This window comes from Pelmatolapia mariae, linkage group LG5 (assembly GCF_036321145.2).
Source record: "Pelmatolapia mariae isolate MD_Pm_ZW linkage group LG5, Pm_UMD_F_2, whole genome shotgun sequence".
NCBI lineage: Eukaryota > Metazoa > Chordata > Actinopteri > Cichliformes > Cichlidae > Pelmatolapia > Pelmatolapia mariae.
The window spans coordinates 9,587,148-9,610,333 of NC_086231.1; the positions used below are offsets into that span (position 1 = coordinate 9,587,148).

A 23,186-nucleotide genomic window follows, 5' to 3' on the forward strand; every position below is an offset into this window, starting at 1 on the left:
CTCAGGGTTAGAGATGAAACTTGTTAGCTTTTTTGATATAGTTGAGGTATTTTGTTAAAGAATTTTGTAGTAAAATTTCCCCATCTTGATTTTGCTGTTAGCCAACAATACATTTATTCTGAGCTAACTGGCCACCGTACTTTAAGACTGAGATTTTAAATTGAAATAATACTTTACCAAAGTCAGAGTCATGCATGCAGGCATTTGTGAGAATGCAAATGCAGACAGAATGGACATTAGCTGGATTTGAATCTGCCAGTTCCAAACTCTATGTGATATTTGATTGTGCTGATGTGTGAATAGCTCGTGTAACCTGATGCATTTATTGCCACTGAACATGTGACATGTGCACTGCATCTTACACTCTCTATCCAGACTGCTTGCTCACCTGTAGTGGGAACATATTTGAAGCTGACTATTTTCTGCTGTGTGCAATATGTGAGTAAAATATCCTGACCGGATTTTTCTAAAGTTTTCATCAGTTCATTCGTAAAAACAGAAGTGTACAGCTAAAACGTGATCAGCACATACAAGCTTAAACAAGGTCAGGTATTTAAATACTCCAGGGTCATGTTTGTTTGAGGTTTGTTACTGTTTACTGTGTATTTTACCAGAAGGTGTAAAGATTCAATGGTGGAGTAGATATCATTTGAGAAATACTAGATCAAAACACTGATATCTTGCATGTTTCAGAGAAACATGTCGGAAAAATCAATGAAATAAACCTCCGTGGGGGGAAATGCATTATTAGTTCATCTAAACATGGGCTGGGTTCTCCACTGAAAACAATTATCAGAAATGCACACACTCACCAATCTCAGGTCTATAACGTCCTGTAGCATGAACCGTATCCGAGATGAAGTCTTCCTCTCCTTGACGATTTTCTCCATCTGATTGAAATATTGATCCATCCGGGGCTGATGAAAGAGACAGACAAGGTTCATTTGAGATACGAAGGTTAAATTTTCAATTTCTTTAATGGACAGCAGGTCTGAGTGATTCACATTATTTCATTCTACTGACTGATTGTTCAGTTTATTACGTGGAGCGGGTGCTGCCCTGACCAACCAACATTAAATGGGAACATTTTGGGACGCAGCAGAACAAAAACTGTAATAACCCAAGATGAATGGACTCAATTCGATGTAATAGCTTGCCACTGTACAGAAATGTTCTGAAAATAATGAGATTAAACAAGATAAAACTCATCAAAAAAGGGAACAATGGCTGATTTATGATCAAATTCTTTAGGATTTTATGGCTCTCAACATATTCCAGAAGCAAACAAAGCAGATTTAAGTGGCTACGCTGAGTTCATAAAATTTTTGTAAAGGTGCAGTCTTTGCGCCAATTGGTTGGCTCTTTGGTAACTTTTTGAGGAATTTCTGCTTCTATCTACAGTAACAGTCCAGTAGTGCAGAGCTGATAGAAAAGAGGGGGGGAAGAGCGAAGGAGCACCCACAGCAAAGGGCGACAGGTTGGACTCAACTTCACTGCTCAATCAGCAGGCTGAAGTGGCACTGTGGGGCTGGTTATTGACAGCAGGAGGAAAACACTACATGTTAAAAAAAGACAAACAAAGACCCAAATATCACAACTGTGGACTCAGCTGTCATCATTAGGTTTGTCTAACTAAGCCAATGTTCACATTTACTGAACTTTTGCTACAAATGTACTGAAACCATGTCAAAGAAAACCAAGCAGCAACTTCTGGAGCTGAAACATGAAGCCAAGGCTAAAGTGCCAAAAACAAAAATGCCTCTGTGTTGTTCACTGCTGACAACCCATGTTAAAATACCCAACTTCACAGCACTAAAAACATGTTAACAACCTAGCATAAATTGGTTGAGGCCTCTATAAAGACTTTCCCCCCTATATAACAACTTTACAGATGTTGATGTTTTAAATTAGGGATGTTAAACTCGTTTTACATTGTGGGCCACATACAGCCCTGCTTGAGCTTATGTGTGCCAGACCAGTGAAACTCCCCTTTCTGTTAGTGTTAAGTTTAATTACACATTTAATCCTTGACATATCTCAACATAAGAAAAACAAGTGTGGTTTCAACAGTACATCTCAGTTTTTCTTCGTGATAAAGAAATGAAAGTCTTTAGGCTTAAATATGTAAATATGTAAAATTAGAGAAAAACTTCTGGGAAGTCATTGCAGAGACTGTTCTGTAATTACAAAACAGGAACTTTTTGTTAATTCAAAGAAATGCACAAAATGGCAAAACCAAAAAATAATCATGCAATCATTCTAATTTGATGGAATCAGATGGAAGTTTAAGATTTGTATTTTGGGCTTCAGTTTTGGTGAGCAAAATCTTGTAATTTTAAAATCACAGCTCAGCTTTCATTAAGCTGAAACACAAGCTGTCTGTGCTTGAATGTTCCAGCTTCGAGCTTCCTTGATTACCTCTTCAGGCTTTGTGAACATATCAGAACAGGCATATTTCAAATACGCTTAACCTAATAATAGTTTTGTAATGGCACAGGCATCCAGCCACAGCTTCACCAGCTCCAGCATCTGCTGTTGTAATTTCACTTTAACATAGCGAGGTTTAAATGATTTAATACACTGCAAACACCAGTTTTATTTGTCTGTTTGTGACTCACATAAAAACACACAACCCTCTCCCCTGCAGTGAACAATCTTTTTGGTTAAAGAGTAGGTATGATGTCAGTCTGTTAAGATTTTCCTTGGTTGACTACAGTCCTAGATGTTTTCCCTGCTGGACAGAGGACTGGTCTTTAATGGGGTGAATGGTACATGACAAGGATCAAACCACACATCACAGTGCAGCAGAGAGCAGTATGGCTTTAGGTCAGTTATGTCTCTCCAAGCATCTAAGGACTCTTTCTGTGACCAGCTGAGAGTCACTGATATCTACAGGAGAGCCAGTCAGACAGAACAAAGCAGAGCATCGACTGCAGAGACACTTTGGGGATATCCCCGTTTCCTCATAACCTATATAAACAGCTTCTCTGCTGCCTCTGGAACTGAATGTAGCCAAACTGTTGAAGGATCAAATCCCACCAGAACTTCTTTTTTATGTCTCTCGAATTTGTGCTGCTGTAAACCAGAATCACCTCATCTCACCTCACCTATTCAGATTCACTTAACTGCTGCACAGCCAACGCTTACCTTGGTGGATATTAGCACAGGCATAATGATGTCAAAGTGCTATGCCTGTGTCATAAATATAAATTGATTCACCTTTGACTCTATCCATCCAAATATTGTCTGAACTCGTTCACTTTCATTTCCGAGTCTGGCTTTAAGTTTTTAACACAGCCTCAGATAAAAGGTTTGTTCAAGGTCTCGCTGCAATGTCAAATCACCTCTGAATATGTAATGAACAAGACTGTGCGTGTAGCACATTACAACAACAGCCTTCAGGTTTGTGCTAGTATGTACGAATCAGTGTAAATGTAACATTACTGTAAGTGTCAATCACATCTACCTTCACCGATTCACTTTCTTGCCCTGAGTCTGATACAACACGCAGCATAAATTCTGTACCAATTATCAGCAGAGGCTTATCTGATCTTGCCATAAATACTGGAAAACAGGAGACAGCTAACTGATTATGTCTATAAGTTAAATGTGCATACCAGCATCTGTAAGCTAACTATTAATAAACTTGTATAACACCAAAATAAAATGCCTTGGGTTCAATGCTTGTCTCCAGGAAACAAAAAAAACAGCAGCCGCCCCCCCCACAAAAAAAAAACAAAAACCAAAAACAGTCTAGTCCAGGGGTAGGGAACTCCAGGCCTTGAGAGCCGGTGTCCTGCAGGTTTTAGATGTGTCCTTGATCCAACACAGCTGACTTAAATGGCTAAATTAGCTCCTCAACATGTCTTGTCTAAAACCTGCAGGACACCGGCTCTCGAGGACTAACGTTCCCTACCCCTGGTCTAGTCCATATGACCATAAAACCACATTTTTACACCTTGGATGTAAATTTCTCTGCAAAACTTGACATTGTCAATTTGCAGCTTCCGAGGTGTTTTATGCTAATTGTTTATCACTATTTGAGAGCAATTCCTCCTGTTTCATGTCTTAGCTTTTCATCTGAAGTCTCAGCAGGTAACTAAATACTTCCCCAAACACTGAAGACACTTAAACTTCACTATTAAACATAATAGTTAAACTATTAACTAAAACTATATATTAACAACTTAATAAAAGAACCTTCTCCGCCAGCTCACCTTTGCCTTTTCAAAGTCAAGGTCCTTGCCAATGGTGGTGAGTAGCCTGCACAGGCACTCCAAGGACTCCTCATCGTGGTTCTTGAGCAGCTTGACCACACAGTCATGCATAATGGCCTCTGTCAACATCTTGAGCTTGAAAAGCTCGCCGATGAACTTGATGTTGCCGATTGAACGCCGCCGGGCCTTGTCCTTTGCTTCCTCGAGCTCCTCCTGAAGCCGCTCACGCTCAGTCACCTAAAGAAAACAAGGAAACATCAAAGTTTAAAAATCTTATCTTTCCAGGAATGGAATATAGTCCAAATAAAATCCAAAGTAATACTTCTGAAGTCACAGATGACATACCGATGCAGCAGAGTCCAGCTCTTTCTGTTTCCTCTCAAACACCACATCGTCCACCTTGTCTTTCTCAAACTCCTTCTGGCAGCGATTTAGCAGCAGCTTGCGAAAGTTCACTGTGGTGTTGGGTTTGTCTGTCATCTGCACTCTGAGCTGTACGTGAACAAAGTTTGTAGTAAAGAGAAATTAGAGAAAAGACAACATCCCTAAGAATCTTTTAAGACTCAAGTCAAGACCAAAACAACTGAAGTAGTTTTCATGTTATACTAAAGAAAAAAGAATTATACAAAAGCACACCCTTTTAGATGTAAAAAGTCATTTTAAACCCATTTTTATTTATATGCAATATTTACAATACTAACAATATAATAGCATAGTATAATAGTAACTTAGAATGAATATACCTACGGTATAATTTAAAGCATAACACAACCACAGCTCTGCGTCTTCATTGAGACAGTGATTGGCTTACCGTGGCGAGGCAGCGGCACATGTTTCCATAAGCCACGGAGAAGCTGGGCTCATCGATGGCCTTCTCGAAGACCAGGTCGATGACGCCTTTGAGTCTCTCCTCTGTGTCGATGGTCAGGTCTGTCACCTGCTTCATCAACTGGTTGAACTTCTGAGGCGTCAGCTTGTTCAAGATGCTCCTTACTTTCCTGAAGAGCTCCTGTAGGGAAGCCATCACGCAATCATAAATAGAACTTAATAACTCAGCTTATCAATCAGACACTGTATATTGAGTGAGTTCATTTAGTGGTAGGTTTAATTATTTAGGCGGCTAATTTTTGCTGTATTATTTTATGTGTTATTTTGTGTGTTTTGCTGGCTGTGTATGGTATATTTGGCCCTGCCTGTGTTTTCTGAATCTCTGGATCCTCTGCGAGGCTCTCTCTCTTCATGCCAGGCTTCCAGGCATTCTCTGATTTTTTTAGCTGAACATCATCATTCACCACCACGTTCATGATGATCTTCCTGGGTGGAGGCCGTCGTTGCCCAATGCTCATTATCTGTGAATATAATGAAAGAAATCAAGAGAGAGTTAACATTGCTAATGACATGACTTAATTACATAAAAAATAATAAAAATAATAGGAAATAGGAAAAATAATAGGACACAAACAACACGACTACCAGGAGGCACTCATAGAAGTATAAATTATTCCAGCTCTGTTTAAATAGACTGCAGTGTGTCGGGTGGCTACAAACCACCCAAATATTTTCCGTGACTCTCTTTAGCATTTTTTTATTTGTTTGATTGTGACTGACTTGCCAGTGGAAGTTCCTCCCATTGTTATTTTGAAAGTTCAAATGCACCTGACCAGCTAGCCCTACCACTTCCTGTCTAGTGCTGGCTAGCTTCTTGGCCAGGTTGCTATTGTGGCGATCCTCTGAATCATTCAGCTGCTTTTCCAGAGAGGATCTTATCCTGCAATCGGATGGACTCAAACACAACTAGTGACAGTTAATAGAGGACCCGCAGCAGGTGGAGAGCTGGTTCCTGCCAATTATATCTCAAGATAGTGAAGTTGGAGTGTATCGAGGAATGGGAGACTCATGGGAGAGGCATCTGATTATAATGCATACTGCACTGAATCCCCACAGTAGAGGCTGATGGTATTGTTTGCATATATACTTTTGTGTTGGCATGTTAAGCCTATATTCCGCCAGTGTCATGTATTAACGTGCTAAATCAAATTACAGTCTATTACACTTTGTTTCAGAAGTATTACCCTTTTACTAATCAATAAATAGATATATCAATAAATCAATAAATAGCATTGATTTAACACCGTACTATAATTACTAAGTTTAATTACTATAAATTAAGAATGATTAATTTATCATAAAGTAATGGAGAAATTAAATATTTGCAACTAAGAAAATAAAAAACATTGTCAAATATATTATATAGATTCTAAAATATTGTATTCTTTTAACTTCTCAACATCCAGCTAACTGACAAACCACTCAGTTAGGTTACATTTTAGCCACATGCTCAACATCCATAGTTTACTTGAAGATGTTAGCCTTTCATATCGAGTCTCATATATTGATCTTGTAGTTATAGGTTTTCTGTTTTAAGATTTCCATTGTGGCTACAAAACCCTGCCCTTAAGCAAATCACTCATGGTGCAGTGAACGTTAACACAGAATGCAGACAAACGTGGGTGCAACCCAAACCTGTAAGAAACACTGTATTAACCCTATGGATTATTAATAGGGGCACACTTGATTAGCTTAATTCAGTCTTGACAAGTGTACAACTGTGTTACACTGTACACTGGAGTAGAAGCAGTGTGAGTGGGATTTTATGAATGACTGTGGCAGCTTGTGCGAGTACATGTGTGACTCACCGCAGAGCTTCGTCCTCCAGACATCTGTCTCCCAAAATCTGCGAAAGCAGGTGTGAAATCGGGTCCTCTGGAAATCACCCTGGAATCCACCGCTCGAGACGGCAGCTTGTTTTGGTTCATCTGCATGAAACATAACATACAGAATATGCCATCAAACGCACACATAGACACACATAAACACACAAGGTAACCCTAACAGCAGGGGGAGCAGTGATACCCTGGTAATCTGGTAATATTGGCAACAGGGCAAGATGAGCCTAATAAGCGTGCGTGAGTGTGTTTGTGTGTGTGGAAGGATGAATTTCTAACCCGGTAGTCACTTTTAAAGGTGGCCTCCAATAAATGACAGTCATACTACATTATCAGTCTATGGTTTATGTGTTCTTCTAGCACTGGTAATAAATTATGCTCGGCTTGTTCTGCGGGCCGCACAGTAAGAAAAGTCAGAACCAGATGTGGAAGGGGAGGACAGAAGAAAGGAACGCAGGAGAGAGCGAGATAGTTGTGGGGGAGGAGAGAAGAACAAATCCAGCTCTTTGTCTTTCAGCTGTCCTTGACTTCCTCTTGACTCTTTTCCAGTGAGATTTCACTTTCTCCCACAGAGAAAATGAGACTTTGGGATTGTACCAATCAACTGTTCGCCGGCCTGGTTGTTCTTTTTTGAGAGATGGGGGAGGGGCATGTGCTCTTGACACTGCCAAGTGTGACATAATAGCAATGTGATTTTAATCAAAACAGCATTTCTGCAGGCCATATGCTCCACCCATACATATGTGTGGATCGGAGCAACAAACCGAACTTGTATCTTTGATCCAGCGCAGAAACTCACAAACTAAAACAACGTCTATTGTTGCCTGTTGACATGTGGTTAAAAAAAATCCTTTTCATCCATTTCACAAAAAAAGGTCGATTTGAAACTAATGCTACAATTAATGATTGTTTTCAGCACCATTATTTTTTAATCTTTTAAAAACAATGGCATTATGAATAATGCCCAGAGCCTGCTGTGATTTCTGTGTTTTATGTTTGTTCTTTTTTCCTCGACCAACAGTCTAAAACCCAAATGACAATAAATGCACAACGCTTTAAACTTCACGTTTGAGAAGCTGAAACCACAAATATTTTTCAGATCAATTAGATAGAGTTGACTGTTTGGAATTAGTCTACATCATGGAGAACATTTGTTAATACCTTCAGATCAGGGGTCAGCAGCACACCTCTTCCAGCCCCTGCCGTGAGTGCAACTGTGCTTATTTTCAAATACATGCTGCTGGAGACCATCAAGACTCGTCATTCACTGGTGTAAGCTATTTAAACTCCAGTCTTTTGGATTTTGCTGCAGTCATTTGGTGACTTTGAAGGGAGCAGAACCACATCATACTGCATTTATTTCCTTCGTACGGTTTAGGAGAGTTGCAGATCACCCGAAAGTCCATCGATAGCGAAAGGGACAGCTCTTGCTTCGAGCACTGCCAAAGCGAGAGCTAAATTTAATACACCTCATGACCACCATGGGCCTCCAGCTACCACACTACAGCCTGCTTTAGGAGGAGAGAAGACCATCCACTCATTTTCTTAGCTCCTCATCCAAGCAGGGGGATATGACCTGGATAAGTTACCTGTCCATCACAGCATTAACACAGACAACCACATGCTAACATACGCACTTGATGCCAGTTTAAAAACACCAATCGACCAAGTATATTTTTGGACTGTGTGGGAAGAAAAACCAACACAGGGACTTCATGCAGGCGCAAATGCCACACAGCAATGCCCCAACCAACATGGAGGCTCAAACCAAGAGCCTTCTTACTGTGAGGTGAATACTAATAATTGCACCATCAAAGTCCTCCAACTAAAATGAGACACTGCTTTTGTTTTGTTTGCTTCTTACTGTTCTGAGGCCTGAAGACTCACTGAGCACCTTTATAACGCACACATCAATATCCCCTCCTCAGACAAAGATGCCCAAAACCTATTATTTTTTTTGTCACTGAATTATTTAAGTGTGAAGAGAGTGGTGATACATATGGGATTTTAGCTAAATGTCAGCTGAAGTCTGGTAACAAGAAGTCTGGCTCTGGGAATAAATAACAACAATGGAAAAAATAAAGGACGGGTTAGCCCAAGACAACAGAGATGGGCCTGTCAAGGCCACATATCTGCAAAAATAAAAAATAAAAACCTGACAACATTTTCAACAATCTATGTATCTACACAGATGTCAGGCTGTTTAAAGCTTTATGAATTCTGCAAGACTGCTGGGCTATCTGTAGCTTACCTTGTCCAGCACCACGTCGCTGATCGGTGGGAGCCCTTCAGGCTTCTGTATGCAGGCAGGCATGAACTGGAAGCCCAACAGAAACTCTCTGTTATACTGACGTTTCCCACTGGGTTCAGTCAGGTCTGGACAGCCAAGCAGGATTTAAGAGGAAAGTAAGGGGAAAAAAAGGATAAACAGATATGAGAAACAGACAGAAGTGCTGAGCTTTTCATTTAGAGGCAGCTCTAAATATAGAAATATAAAGACAAATATTTTTATTTGTAAATGCAGAACTCCATCCTTCGCTCCCTGGATTTCAGTTTTGCCTTGGGTCATTTGAAAACACTGTTCACACAGACTGAGGTCCTTCTCACCTTCCATGTCTGGAGGAGCTCCAGTGGAGTTCTCCTTGTCTCCAGGGGTGGCTCCGCTGTCGCTGCTCTCCGTCTCCGAGATGTGGCCTGCTCCGTTCCTGATTGGCTCCAACTCTGCTTCACCATTTTCCTCTGGAGCAGTGGGCTTTCCATCAGCTTCTGGACTGCTACCAGAAGCAGGAGCAGGGGTAGAGGTGAAGGCTGATGGTAGGGGTGCTGGGCTGCTGCTCAGAGGAGCTGACTGCACAGCCTGGTCTCCAGCAGGCTGATCTACTGGCTTAGACTCATCCTATGAGGAGGCAAGATTCCATTAAGGTCCGAGCGTGTTCAAATTAGGGTTAGGGTTACATTTAAACATATATTTTTAAGGTGTAATTGTAACGTACTTGCAGGGCACACTTGTACATGAAAGCTTAGCTTTGAAATGGGTATTCACTGATTAAATTAAGGTCTACCTGTTTATTTTCAGGATAGAGCAGTATATTAAATCTGTTGAGAGAAGCCACTGTTCTGCAGCTCTCTCTGAAATTATTTCACAGGTTTCAACTGCCCCCACCCCCCCAAAAAAATACATATTTACTGTAAAATAAAGATCTGGAAGTCCCTTACATATTACACATTAAAACGATAGTTCATAAAAAAAGAAAATGTAAAAACTGAAGCACAACATGCTGCTTTTAACAGACTGCATCAAATGGTGACAGAGTTCAAAGACATCCTGCTGGTATCATTTATTCCCCTTTACCCTGTCCCCACAGTCATTTAACTAGAATTTGAATAGCCCAGTGCTTTTAGCAGTCCTCATCGTGGAGACTCAAACGCCATCTATGCACATAAACAGCACAACAGGAAACACTGAACTTCCTCTGAGTAATACAGCAGAACAATTAAAATACAAATACAGTCTACCATCAACTCAACTATAATACTTGTATTATAATATAAATTCCCATTGCATCCTTATATAATAACCAATCTTTTTACTTTTGGCTGATGTATGGGAAAAGCTTGTTTAGTAAACAACCCGCTGTATTCTTCACCTTTCTTTTGGCTAGTTATGCAGTCTTAGGGAATAACAGCACATTTCACCCAGACAATATATCTCATTTCACTAGTGTGATTGCTGCATGCAGAGCCCAAACAACATTAAGCGGTTCAGCTGAACTTGACCAAGGTATGTATGCAGTGTGACTGCTTTTCATGAGAATGGGACTCATATGCTTTAACAGCTACCTTCATCAAAGTTTACAAATCTAGAACAAGGTGTGCCACCAGTTCTAAAAATTGTCTAAATTAAACTAAATTTCTAAAATCAACCTCACCGTGCTCTTAAAAAACCTTGACCAGGAAAGAAAAGGAGCAAAGGTGCCAGACAAAAGTTGAGATGTGGAAACAAACTGAAGTGTAGTCAGACAGCTTAGTGCAGTGTGAGCGCAGCCCAGCAGGTGGCATGGGAAGGGAAAACAATAATGCTAGGACATGGTACAAGACAGCTACACACAGGGTATAACCTTCATCAGAGACCTAAATAAATTCAAATCAAACAGTACCAAAGGTGTGGAGATATTTTCTGAAACACCACTTATACATGGCAGGGAAACACCACTCTGAAACACCACAAAATTTTCAGTCAGTGTAAAGGATTTCCTCTCTTTTTTTCCTCTTTTGACTCTTTGTGTTTTTCTCCAAGTGTGCTTTGTGTATACTATACTAATGTATCTGTTACTAAACCTTCTATTTTTACATATAAACTTCTGGCTTCCAGCACTGAGATGAGCTGAGAGCAGAAACAGATAATGAACTTTTTTAGGCTTATTTATTATCTACACTCCTAAGGTTTTATGTTTAAACCCTCTCTGTGTGACTTTTTGTTTTTTTGCATAAAACGGCTCATAAAACCTGTTCAGCATAGACTAAAAATAAGCTATTTAAAGCCCTTTACTTGTTGGCCAGTATTTGGCGGTGTTAGAACTCCGCCACAGCAACAAGCCTGTGCAAAACCATAAAAGAAAGGAAACGAGAGTGGAACGGAGATGGTTTTACATGCAGTGGGCTGGCTTAGCAGTGGAGATGATGGATAACTCCTTGCTGACGATAACAACACCCCAAAGTCATTTATGTCTGCTTCCCTAACCACACATGTGGAAACATTTTCCACTTGAACTATTGCCCAAATTGTGCCTTTCCTCCTCTCTCCCTCTCACATTCCTGTAACACTTTGCAGGACTACTCCAAAATGAATTAAGACACAATAAAAACTATCACAATATCTCAAAAAATTATTGTTTATTCGTCCACAGACTATAAGCCACTTCTCTCCAGAGGCTAATAAAAAATAATCTACAATTTGATGTCAAGCTCAATACCTAGGTTTTCTTTCCTCTCTTCATCCTGAATTATGAGTTAAGAGGCCAACTTCTTACCTCATCCACATTTTGAGGTGCATCTCCAGTAGAGGTCCCTTCATTTGGTTTTCTCCGGGTCTTTGGTATTGCAGAAGCAGTCTGATTAACTACAGGGAAACAGAAACGCAGGAACTTAAAATCACTTGCAGCCAGTCAGTAAACAAGCAAGTCATGAGGGATTTAAAAGGTAAATTTGATTTAGTAAGAATGATGGCAAGAAAAGCATCTTTTTACTCAAGTTACAAACCCATTATGTTTTATCAATCTATCAATCAATGCTCCATTTCAGACAGTTTTTACTACTGTCTCTATGATTTCAAAGAGAGGAGCTGTCCTTAATATGGCTCTAACCTTCAGTTTGAACATTTTGACAACCAGAAGAAAACTGAGTTAAAGGGAGACGGGCTAAATTTGCTTATTTCAGCTAAAGGTCTGCATCCAGATCCAGTTAAAACAAACAAAATTCATAGAGAGAAATGAAAATAAAAGGTCGACATTCAGTGGGTGCAATGTCGAGATGGTGTGACACGAACATGACCCTCAGTTTATTCAGCCACTCAAAATGAATGAAGATTTCATAAAAAGCCCGTGTTCGCTACCAAACAAGTAAAAACAAGAAAGTGTAAAAAATATTTCCTCTAATTTCCATGACTTGACTTCCTTTCCTTTTCCTGTGTTATGTTTTGTTTGATTGTGGACTACTGAGGATCAGCTATTTTAGCACAGTGTTTGAAAAGAGATTATCTGCAAAAACGTGCCTTATGGATGTGCCCAACAGGACCACTTAATTCAGCTATTTATGTATAACATCATAAAATAGTAATGGACTCATAAAACAGCCACTCATTGGCTTGTCACTGCCACTTAGTTTATAGCACGCTTTTAAAATGCCACATGCAATCAAGAACTTAAACAGACACAGTACCCGTAATAGGACTCTTCCTGGTGAGTGCTTGTTGCTGGGACTCTGTTTTGCTGTCAGTAACACCAACGTGTGCCTCTGCCCCTCCTCTAGAGATGAGGTCTTTAGTGTCTAAGGACTTGCTCAGCTCATCAGCCTCTGCTGTGGCCTGCACTAGAGGCGGAAGGCCAGGAGGGAGCATAACTGGCAGAGCTGGGACGGGGCTTGAGGTCAGGGTGACTGGCACCACAGCCACAGGTGCCATAGGGGAGAGCGTAGCAGCAATGGGCACCTCTGGCCTCACATCAGAGGGCAACGTTTGAGAGGAGGAGAGCTCTCTGTAAGCAGGAGCAGATGCCTGGGACTGGAGAGAAGGCTCATGAGCTTGAGTGTCCAGCTCAGTCCCAGAGTCTGCAAGGCCGTTCAAAGCCTTGGGAGCCAGCGATGGAGAGGCAGCTAAAGTTCGTGGGGCATCTAAAAGAGGCTTGTCTGTGTTGGGCATCTGAGGTGGTGCCAAAGAGGGCTTGCTCTCCCCAGCAGAGGAGGCGGCGCTGTGAGAAGATGCTGAAGTAGTGGACTCCCTGGCTGAGGGACGTTCACTAGTGTTGGCGACTGCAACTGGGAGAGTGACGGGGCGTGCCAGAGAAGCAGGGAAGGGAAGCTCGGGCTCGGGAGCAGGAGAGGGCTCAGATGCAGGAGTGTTGGCCTCCAGTCTCTCCAAGGGAGCGTCAGGCTGCACAAGCCCAGGTGAGGAAGACTTCTGGGCAACTGGCTCCAATTTTGGCAAGTCATCTAAGAAGAGGAAGGAAAATGATTTCAGAATGCATTTAGCAAAGCTCAAGGTTTTTCCAATCAGAATCATGTATTAACACGCCTTTGTATTAAAACATTACCAATAAATAAATTAAAAACCAAACCAGAGAGACCAAAGTTCAACCATTTGCACAAGATCCATTTGTGCAAATGGATCTTGCAAGATCCACAACAACCATTTGTTAACAGAGAAATTCCCGTGAAAGCTTGTCAAATCTTACAGGTATTTACAGGAAGAGCAGGAGGCGCTGTTGATTCAATACTCATTTGAATGTGAAATGAAAGGGAAAGCACTCAATGTGCAATGTGTCAAAGTGATCTTTAAAATATCTGAAAATCACCAAGATCAAAAGAAATACAGCTAGAGGGAAACACTGGTTGCTGTTACGCATGAAACAGTAAAATCATTGATTCATCAATTACATTACTTATTTTTTTGAGCACCTAATGGCATGTTTTTTGCCATATGTACGTACCTATAGTTACATATGCATGTATGTATTATGTAGTATAATAGGATTGGGCCCCTATGTGTTGGGGAGGTTTAGATGACTTTTAAGGACAAAAGAAGCGTTTGGGGCAGACCTGGCCCTGGTTTGGTGTCTGAAGCCACAGCTGTCAACGGCTGCTGTGGCTGCTGGGGCTGTTGAGACTGTTGGGACTGCGGTGGTTGTGGTGACTCCAACGTGTAGCTTCCAGGATGGGTTTGCTGTTGCGGAGGAGGCTGAGGCTGAGGCTGAGGCTGCGACTGCTGCTGCTGCTGCTGCTCCGGAGTCTGGCTGCTGCTCGGCTGCTGCGATTTGAGGTAGAAAATGTGAGGATAATGAGGGTGCGGCCATAAAAACTAGCAACACAGAAAACCAGAAAGAGAGGCACAAAGATGCAGGCAAGCACGCACACAAACAAATAAACAAGCCCAAATGCAGAATTAAGCAAAAATAAGGAGTCCAACGAGGTAGAATAAGAGGAGAGATGAAAGACAAGACAGGAGAAACAGAAAGACGGAGAATGAGGGATGCGAGAGGAATGGCAGGAGGAGTGGAGAAGATCAGGACGTTGCGGAATTAAAGCACAGCAAAAAGGGGGTAGATGCATTAAAAATGAAATTGGGAGGGGGCACAAAAAGACAGAGAAAAAGAGGAAAGACACTGTTAACATCCACAGAAAGACACAGGGAGGAAGAAGTCCTAACATCCCTCTCAGAATTCAGAATCCAGGGAATCTGTCTCATTTGGGCTTTTCTTTTTACCATTTATTAAAATGTGTTAATAGAATTAGAACACTAGATTTTCCATATAAAACAAGGGCTACTTTTCGTTTTTTTTATAAAGCAGCAGTATGAGTAGTCGGCGATGTAAAGATCAGGAATGAGTACCAACACATTTCCATATTTATCTAAGCACGATGCCAAACAAATTCAATTTTTTATTTTGTTTGTTTGTGCAAGAATAGATTGAACAGAGTTAGCAGAATCTGCAACCTGAGTGGATTCTGAGGAAGGAGTAGGAGTATAAAGAAATTACATATGCAATCTACTGTAAAAGGTAGTGAATGAACAGAAACAGTGAAAGGAAGAAAAGCAGGTGTAAGATTAACAAGAGCTGTTAAACAAGATTACAACAAACTTACTTATTGCTATGAGACTATCACATGCAGAGTGATATTTACAAGTTATGAACCACCTCCATATCTACACATACTGTATGTGGCATTTAATAATGATGTAACTTGGTTATTATCTTTATGTGGGATTTTGAACTTCTATGCTCCCAGAAACAGGCTAAGAAACCAAGGGAATGAACATAATAAATGTGCGAAGATTTACTTTTAAATATTGGCCCTGATTAAAATACAACAGGCATGTAACATTCTAGGCTGAAAGCCCTCATGAATTTCTTATGATAGGGCAAGATGGCTGAATAAACCGATCCTGTCTGACACACACAGTGGTAGAGAGGAGATTAGAGCAGAGAGCTCACACTGCAATCAAGCAATATGAAACCTTCCACCTCTCTAAATACTTCTACGTAACTACTGCAGGTGAGAGGTGAGTGAGGGTATTCCAGAGTAAGCCATACCTGTGGTGGGGTTGGTGTAGAAGAGGGGGGACCCACAGGAGGCGTTGAATTCCTGCTCCCTGAACCCCCTGCCATGATCTCCTCTGTGATATCCTTGCCACCCTGATTGGGGTCACGGATACGGATCTGGGAGGACAATGGCACAAAAGAAGAAGAAAAAAATCAGACCTTACTAAAGCACTTAAGTCTTACAGCAATCCTGCATCAGCAGTAGATGATGTATTTTATCAGCTAAGAAAGGAAGGAATCAGACTTGGAGTGAATCTCACACTCAAATTGGCTGTAAATGATGATATAATGACCAGCTTTTAATTCAACAAATACACGTATGTTGTACACGCTAGAATACACGCTAGAAAAATTGTTATATTGGTAATATCTGGTACTTTTCAACATAATTCTCACCATCAAAAGTTGGGTGGACTTGTGTAGACTGAACTTCTACACACACACACACACACACACACACACACACGAGAGACGAGGGAAACTAAGGCTATGTTCACACTGCAGGTCTTAATGCTCAATTCCGATTTTTTGATCAAATCCGATTTTTTGTCTGCTTGTTCACACTACAAATAAAATGTGACAGCAAACGCTCTCTAGTGTGAACCCTCAAAGCGGCCCGCATGCGCAAAAGAAGATGTCACACACAACACGCTTTAGACCCAGACCAAACAGTATTGTTTGACTGATGGCCCTTAATATAAAGACTTGTTTCGGACTTTACGTTTCCCAATTTTGCTTTAAGTTATAAAGTTATTTTGTTATTTACATATGGCCTAATAATTATCCTTATTGCTGTTTTAGAGGAGCGGTGCTTCAAAGGATAGTTGCAGATTTCTGTCAGAATCTGCAGATTATACAGTACAAATAAAATGTTCACGTTTCTCCAACGTTGTCTTCCCAACAGTTTCACTGACATCTACACGGGATGGTCAGGAAGCGTTCGCGATGTCTTATCGGGCGCTTCTCCGGCGCTGATAATTGGCGTCTGTCTTGTGTCAGTGATGTAAAAGACGGATTTAATGCGACATGACCATTCAAACAGCAGTCGCTTTCTGAAACATCAGATGTGTATCCGATTCAGTACCACATACGAAAGTGACCCAGATCGGATTTGAAAATATCGGATTTGTGCCGTTCACACTGTCATACCATGATCGGATATGGGTCGCATAGGGTCAAAAAAGTCGGATTTGATGCGCTTTCGCCTGCAGTGTGAACGTAGCCAAAGAAACAGTGAGGAGTTTCTTTCCAACTTTCCACCATGAAGAGAAAACACACCTTCTTTGCATATAAGAATGAATGAATTACCTTAATTACCTTAAATTAAAACGCAATTAAGTAGGAACAGTAGACAAAAAAGTAACTGTCCCAAACTACTAGCTTAGGGGTAGAAGTGTTTCCTTAATAAAAAAAATAAATAAAAAATACCCAGGCTTAGGACCAATCTGGAGTCAACACTGAATCAGCGGGTTACCACTAAGTGGATTTTCAGGTAAATACGGAAAAAAACAGTCTCAGCTTCCAGAAAATCCAAGTCATATGGTATTTACAGTGCCACGAGAAAGTATCCAGCCTCTTTCAGATTCCTTAATCTTTTGCAAATGATGATTTAATTGATTAAGAGGAAAAAAGGTATGCAAATCTACCAATTCGTTTTTCATGTAGGGCCAGGTAGGTTTGGTCAGTTTTTCCCCTTAATGAATGAAATTATCATTTAAAAACAGCAACTCTCCAGCATGAAAAGGCACAAATTAAAAAGTCCCTTTAACGTGTGACTTCTTTTGTGTGGCTTCCTCTTGTTTTGTATATATTCCTCTTGTTTTTATTTGTTCCTGTTGTCTTACTATTTGTATTTCCTGCACAGTTTGTATGAGTCCCCACAATTTCACTGTACATGTAAAATTACATTAAAAGGCTATTCGATTCTATTCTGTGAAGAGGAAGTATTTACTCTAGTTATCTTTGTCTAATATTAAAACTTGCTTGATGATCTGAAACCTTTAAGTGTGACATGTGCAAAAAACTAAGAAATCAGAAAGGGGGCAAATACTATTTCACAGCACTCTATCCTCGGGGTGCCTCCCTTCCGCTACTTTACAGGATACAACACAAGCTAATGTCATAGCTAGGGGCCAGCCAACGTCAACAAATGACCAGTTTCCAGCCCCAGAGACAAAAAATGAAGCATATCCAGCTGACAAAGAGACAAATAAATGGCACTGTAAGCATACCTAAAGGAAACAGTGTTTAGTCAAACTACAGCCTTGTCACCAGAGTGTTTTGGCCAATGCCCACCTATACAAAAGTGCGCAACAGGATGCTAATTCCAGTTTACTTAAAAGTTATAGGTGTGAATACTAACAAAGGTTTTGTAAAAGTTGTACAAAATATCTTTAATATTTAAGTAAAGGATGCCCACTGAATGATGTCAGATTATTGAAGTAGTCTGTCATCTCTTTATTTGTGATAGGTAATGTATCTTTCTGCAGATGAATCAAAATCTTCTTCAAAGGCTTTGAACGAAAATCATGCAGGTGAATAAAAAAAAGAAAAACAATTTCAGCCTTGGCTGAAATAATTTTCACTGTGAAATCGTTGAAATTCTTATTTTTATGTTGTATGAACTGACTTAGAGGTGAAATTTGTCCAAAAAAAAGAAAAAGAAATAAGTATTGTGTCAACTTTTCCCTTAAAAAAAATTACAGAATTAATAGGATACTCACTGTTTTCTTCTCACGCTTGGTTGGTGGAGGTTGCTGTGGTGTAGGCACTATGATAGGGGGTGAGGGGGGGTAAACAGACTGTCCTGGGAAGTAGGGTGGACCAGCTGTGGGAACGGGAGCAGGGACAGAGGGTGAGACAGGTGGGTGGTACCTGAGGGGATCTGAATGAATTTGCAAGAAAAGACAAACAAGAGCAGAAGAAAGGACATCTTAGTTAAACCTTACAGTCACAGCACTTTAGGCACACAAGAGAGTTAGTGAGTGTTTGTGCTACTCTGTCATTAACTGAGATTTTATGGGTACAGGACTACCACTGCATGTGTATCTGTGTTGCATTAGTGACTCACGATATGGGGCTGGGTACTCCCCTGGCCCTGGTCCAGGATAGAAGGTGCCAGACCCTGGGGGCTGTACAGAATACTGTTGAGGAGGTCCCACGTAGGGTGTACTGGGGCGGTACTGTATAGAGGACAAAAGAGAGAGACAACCAATGAAAACAAGACATGTACTGACCGGTTTAGTCTTTTATTTTTTGGGTCCTTTTTCTTTTTTTTTATTTTTAGCATTTGTGGGAGTTTTTATGGGTTTTAATGGTCCTTTTGATGATCCTTTGAATAATCCACTGAATTCTGTCTAGACCAGTTTATTATGATCTTTTAGGAATCTTTAAGGGTTGTTCAGAGGATACGCAAAATATTTGTGCATAAGACAAAGGGCAATGCTGCTGGTGCGCAAACTTTATACATCTAATGTGGAGCTATGAGTTTAGCTGATACTCTGCTAAAGACATAAAGACCTAGCATGTGGTTTTACTCTTAGATGCTAGTGGAATAATTCTGCATGAATTAAACTGCACAGTTCATAAATAATTCTCATTTATGTTACACCAGAGCGTGTAGTAATCCCCTTGTTCATTCTCTGTCTGAAATAAACTATTTTCCCTCCCTTTCGGATTACTTTTGGCCCACTTCTTTTCTGATTGGCTGTCATTTGCAAACAGAAGATTTCAACAGCAGGTGGGAGGGGCTTCTCTATTTTAAGCCAGAACTTTTTGGAACAGTTTGAAGCTTGGGCTTTTGGCTCTCACCTGAAAATTTGCATTCACCGAACTTGTTATTTGAAACTTTGGGTACTTTTTATATAAGCATCCACTACTGTTATAGTATAGCCATCCATTGAGTTTTACACTTCTGACTCTGTGTCATGGGGGCAGCAGTCTAAGCAGAGATGCCTTCAGGTGGATACAAAGGCATTCCCAAACTAGCTGACAAATACATTCTATCTAGTGTGCTCTCGGTCAGCTCAAAGATCTTCTCCCGCATGGATGTGTCAGAAAAACGCCCTGAAAACAACTTAAGCAGCTGCTTTCGATGCAAAGGAGTAACTGCCCTACTCTGTGGAAGAGACCACATACACTTGAGAGGACGTCACTTCTATTTGAGAGATCTCTTTCTTAACCACTACAGACTAGCACAGCTCAATTTCTTGGTACATGACAGTGTAAATATATATGACAGAAAATAACAAAAAGCACACTAGGGCCACTTAAAGCAATTGTTAATGTAATCAAAAACTTTAATCTTAAATATGACCATTCGTTTTTATTGCTGGGTGCTGTCTAAAATGTTTTCCTGACACTTTAAGTTTGAATATTTAAATATACAGCCACCATATAACTGGATGAGGTTGGCACAAAGAATGGAAACACAGAAAAACAACTAGCCTAGCTGTTTCCAAAGGTAATAAAACCATTCTAACACCACCTCTGAAGTGCTCTAATTTACATATTATATATTATTTGAATTCTTATCGGAGCTTCAAATTAAAATAACACAGAAAAGTTGATTTTAATACTCTTGGTGGAAACTTTCCGATACATGTTTTTGCTGAAAACTAAAAATAAATGTAAGGCCCAATCAGAGTTGAAGAATGGTATTGATAAATAGATAGAGCAACTATTTTAGTAGTCTTAATTGTACCTATAATGGTGACTTCTTTACCTGTGGGATGTAGTACTGTGCAGCCTGGGGGGAAGGGAAAGGCATGGGTGCCATGGTCATCATTATTGGTTGATTAGTGGGGTAGACGGCTGCTGTGGGAGCTTGTGAGCCAGGCCGTATCGAGGGCGTGTTCGTCGGGATGGTGGGCCTTGCAGGCTGCATTTGAGTCCTCTGAAAAAACTGAAGATAACAAGGCAGAAAAAATAGAGAGAGAAACAGCAGAAGACATTGAATACTACCCCAGATACAAAGTCTCATTTCAGCAGGCTGTCATGCTTTTTCTAAACTACAAGCAAGTAGACTTTTTAGACCTTTACTCCAGATTTGGTTTTTATCAGCAGCTTAAAAAAGGCCAATGACCACAACTTTCCCTGAAAGCAATGCTGCAGACAGTTCAGACTGTTTCATTAGACCTACTCTGAAGGTCAAAAACACTTTTACGCCACTTTTCCTCCAAAAATAACCAATAATCTCTTCCTTGAATTATTTACTAAACATCTCTCTGAAGTTTGGATTATATATTTTAGCTGGCAAGAAATGTGATGAATCAGATGAATATTTACAAAGTAGTGGCACCAGTCTGAATTTAGCTCACTTTACACACTCAAGTCCTTAATGTTTCATCCTGCCACAAACATCTAACCAGCAGCCTTAAAAGCACGATTAAGTCATTCAAACAGAGATGACATTTGAGTACAAAAAAAGCCCACAGCAAAGAACTGCAATCATCCGACTCGGTCAAACCTCATGTGTACATTGCTGTCGTGATCCCTGGCAGCTTCACAATGTTTCTATTGTTAAAGTGTCCGACATGGTCACGATTGAGGTGGTGGATCATTTAGTTTAGGATCGTATTTCCAAGACCAGATCAGAATTGAGTCAAGAGACTGCTGTCATATCTTTCTCATTACAAAATGTTGTTCTAGCAATTCAGAGTGAAAAAAGTAATCAAGGCACAGATGCATTAAAAGAAATAAAGATTGTTTTCTCTGTGCTTTATTTCAGTTCTGTTGTGTATGCTACTGTCTTTACACCACTTCCATTCATGAATGTAACACAATCAGGGTATAAATATATTTTTATCACAACTCTGGTGATTTTCCTGTTTGGGAATGATGGAACCTCTTTAAATAGAGTATCACTGTGACTTTTTCCATCAAGCAGCCATGATGTTTCTCCTGTCAATAATATATCCTGTTGCCATTTGCTACCAAGATGAATGGGATAGATTAAACTATTTACTATAAACATTGGTGTGTTAATACACTGTTTTGAGTCAAACTTCCGGATATTTTATCCGTCCCTTGTTGCCTTTTTTAATCACAGTTTTATTTGGGATTTATACACAGATGGAGATTTTCTGTGGTATGAATATTAGTAAGATCACGGTATAGCTGGATAAGCAACCTGGAGGCGAGAGATAAAACTGTTCCTCTTTTGACTGCTCCTATTACAGGTTTCCACAGTATATCATCTGCCTCCATCCCACCCCAAACCTTGTATCCTCTTCTATCTCATCAACCCACTACATCCAAAAACCTCTGTGGACTTCTCTATCGCTTTTTGTCTTTTGGCAGCGCCACCATCTGCAAACCATACATCATAGCAGGTCTCAATACTGTCGTGTAAAACTTCACTTTCACTCTTGCTGCTATCCTCCTGCCAGAAATCACAAGACCGGAGATAGACCTGGTTATGGTTTCCTGGAGAAGGCCCTAAAAACTTGAAGGGAAAGCCAAAGTTTAAGTTTCCAGTTTTTTTTTTACCTGGAATGTACAACTAGAAAAAAGTAAAAGCTCAGACTTTTAAGAGCCCTTAACTATGGTTTTTGTTTTGGCCAATCTCGCAGCTGTACAGAATGTGCGACACAGGCCACTGACCTGCTCGTCATGCAGAAATATGGCCTTTTCTGGTGTGTCAAAGAGAACAGAAAAATAAAACAAAAACATACAATACTCACAGTCACTCCAGCTACAGTGGCTTTTCAAATACATGTCACAATCACTTAAAAGTTAAACATCAGAGAGGGTCTGTATTTGATTAGCTCAATGAATTTAATATGCTGAAGCTCTGTGTGCCGGGCCTGAAGAAAGACCACCACCAACAGCTGTGACCGACTTCCAAATAAGCGGGACTCAAGCTGGGAATACCCAACCACAGTCACAGAGTGCCTCAGTGAAGAACAGAATGGAGAGCAGAATAAACAATGCTGTAAAACAGTCTAAAAATATCCAGGAGGGAAATCACCTTTAACATAATAAATCAACTTCAATGGCTTTATTGTAAATAGCTCTGTGAAAATCTGGGAAATTACCGGAAAAGTCATTATCAGTCTCTGCTGGCAAAGCAAGAGAACGAGACACAGACAAAAAAAATTCAGAACATTATTAACACAAAGGAGCTTTGTCACTTAAAAACAGGCTTAGAACAATCACTAAAACAACTCCCCCAACAAGACTGTAACCATATATACATAAATTAGTCACCTATATAACATAAAACATATTTCCAAGGCAGCAAACACATTTCTTTTCACAAAGGACATAAAATGAACTAAAAGAACAAATACTTGGGAGGGAATATACAGTTTCTCTCTAATTGTGCATGCTGTTCATTTAACTGTGCAAGGTGATAAAGGATGAGTAATGAATGGGGAGAAAACTAAAAAATTATAAACTGAAAATTCCACTAATGATCCTCCACGGGA

At 40.3% G+C, this 23,186-nt stretch overlaps 1 protein-coding gene across 14 annotated transcripts in view; it reads right to left on the minus strand.

Moving 5' to 3' along the window:
• Positions 1 to 23,186, minus strand: part of eif4g3a (eukaryotic translation initiation factor 4 gamma, 3a) — a 68,922-nt gene that overhangs the window by 14,998 nt on the left and 30,738 nt on the right. For 11 of the 14 annotated variants that reach the window (XM_063473594.1, XM_063473592.1, XM_063473600.1 and 8 more), the window contains 15 exons: positions 20,480 to 20,659; positions 18,827 to 18,938; positions 18,480 to 18,640; positions 15,748 to 15,873; positions 14,255 to 14,513; positions 12,881 to 13,648; positions 11,974 to 12,062; positions 9,551 to 9,839; positions 9,195 to 9,319; positions 6,914 to 7,033; positions 5,411 to 5,566; positions 5,029 to 5,226; positions 4,563 to 4,709; positions 4,218 to 4,454; positions 813 to 917 (listed from right to left, as the gene is read on the minus strand). In XM_063473594.1, coding sequence (XP_063329664.1) covers positions 813 to 917; positions 4,218 to 4,454; positions 4,563 to 4,709; positions 5,029 to 5,226; positions 5,411 to 5,566; positions 6,914 to 7,033; positions 9,195 to 9,319; positions 9,551 to 9,839; positions 11,974 to 12,062; positions 12,881 to 13,648; positions 14,255 to 14,513; positions 15,748 to 15,873; positions 18,480 to 18,640; positions 18,827 to 18,938; positions 20,480 to 20,659 — 3,072 coding nt within the window. Of the gene's footprint in view, positions 1 to 812; positions 918 to 4,217; positions 4,455 to 4,562; positions 4,710 to 5,028; positions 5,227 to 5,410; positions 5,567 to 6,913; positions 7,034 to 9,194; positions 9,320 to 9,550; positions 9,840 to 11,973; positions 12,063 to 12,880; positions 13,649 to 14,254; positions 14,514 to 15,747; positions 15,874 to 18,479; positions 18,641 to 18,826; positions 18,939 to 20,479; positions 20,660 to 22,793; positions 22,816 to 23,186 lie in introns of those variants that run through there. The other 3 variants (XM_063473602.1, XM_063473597.1, XM_063473601.1) reach the window with 2 other exon arrangements.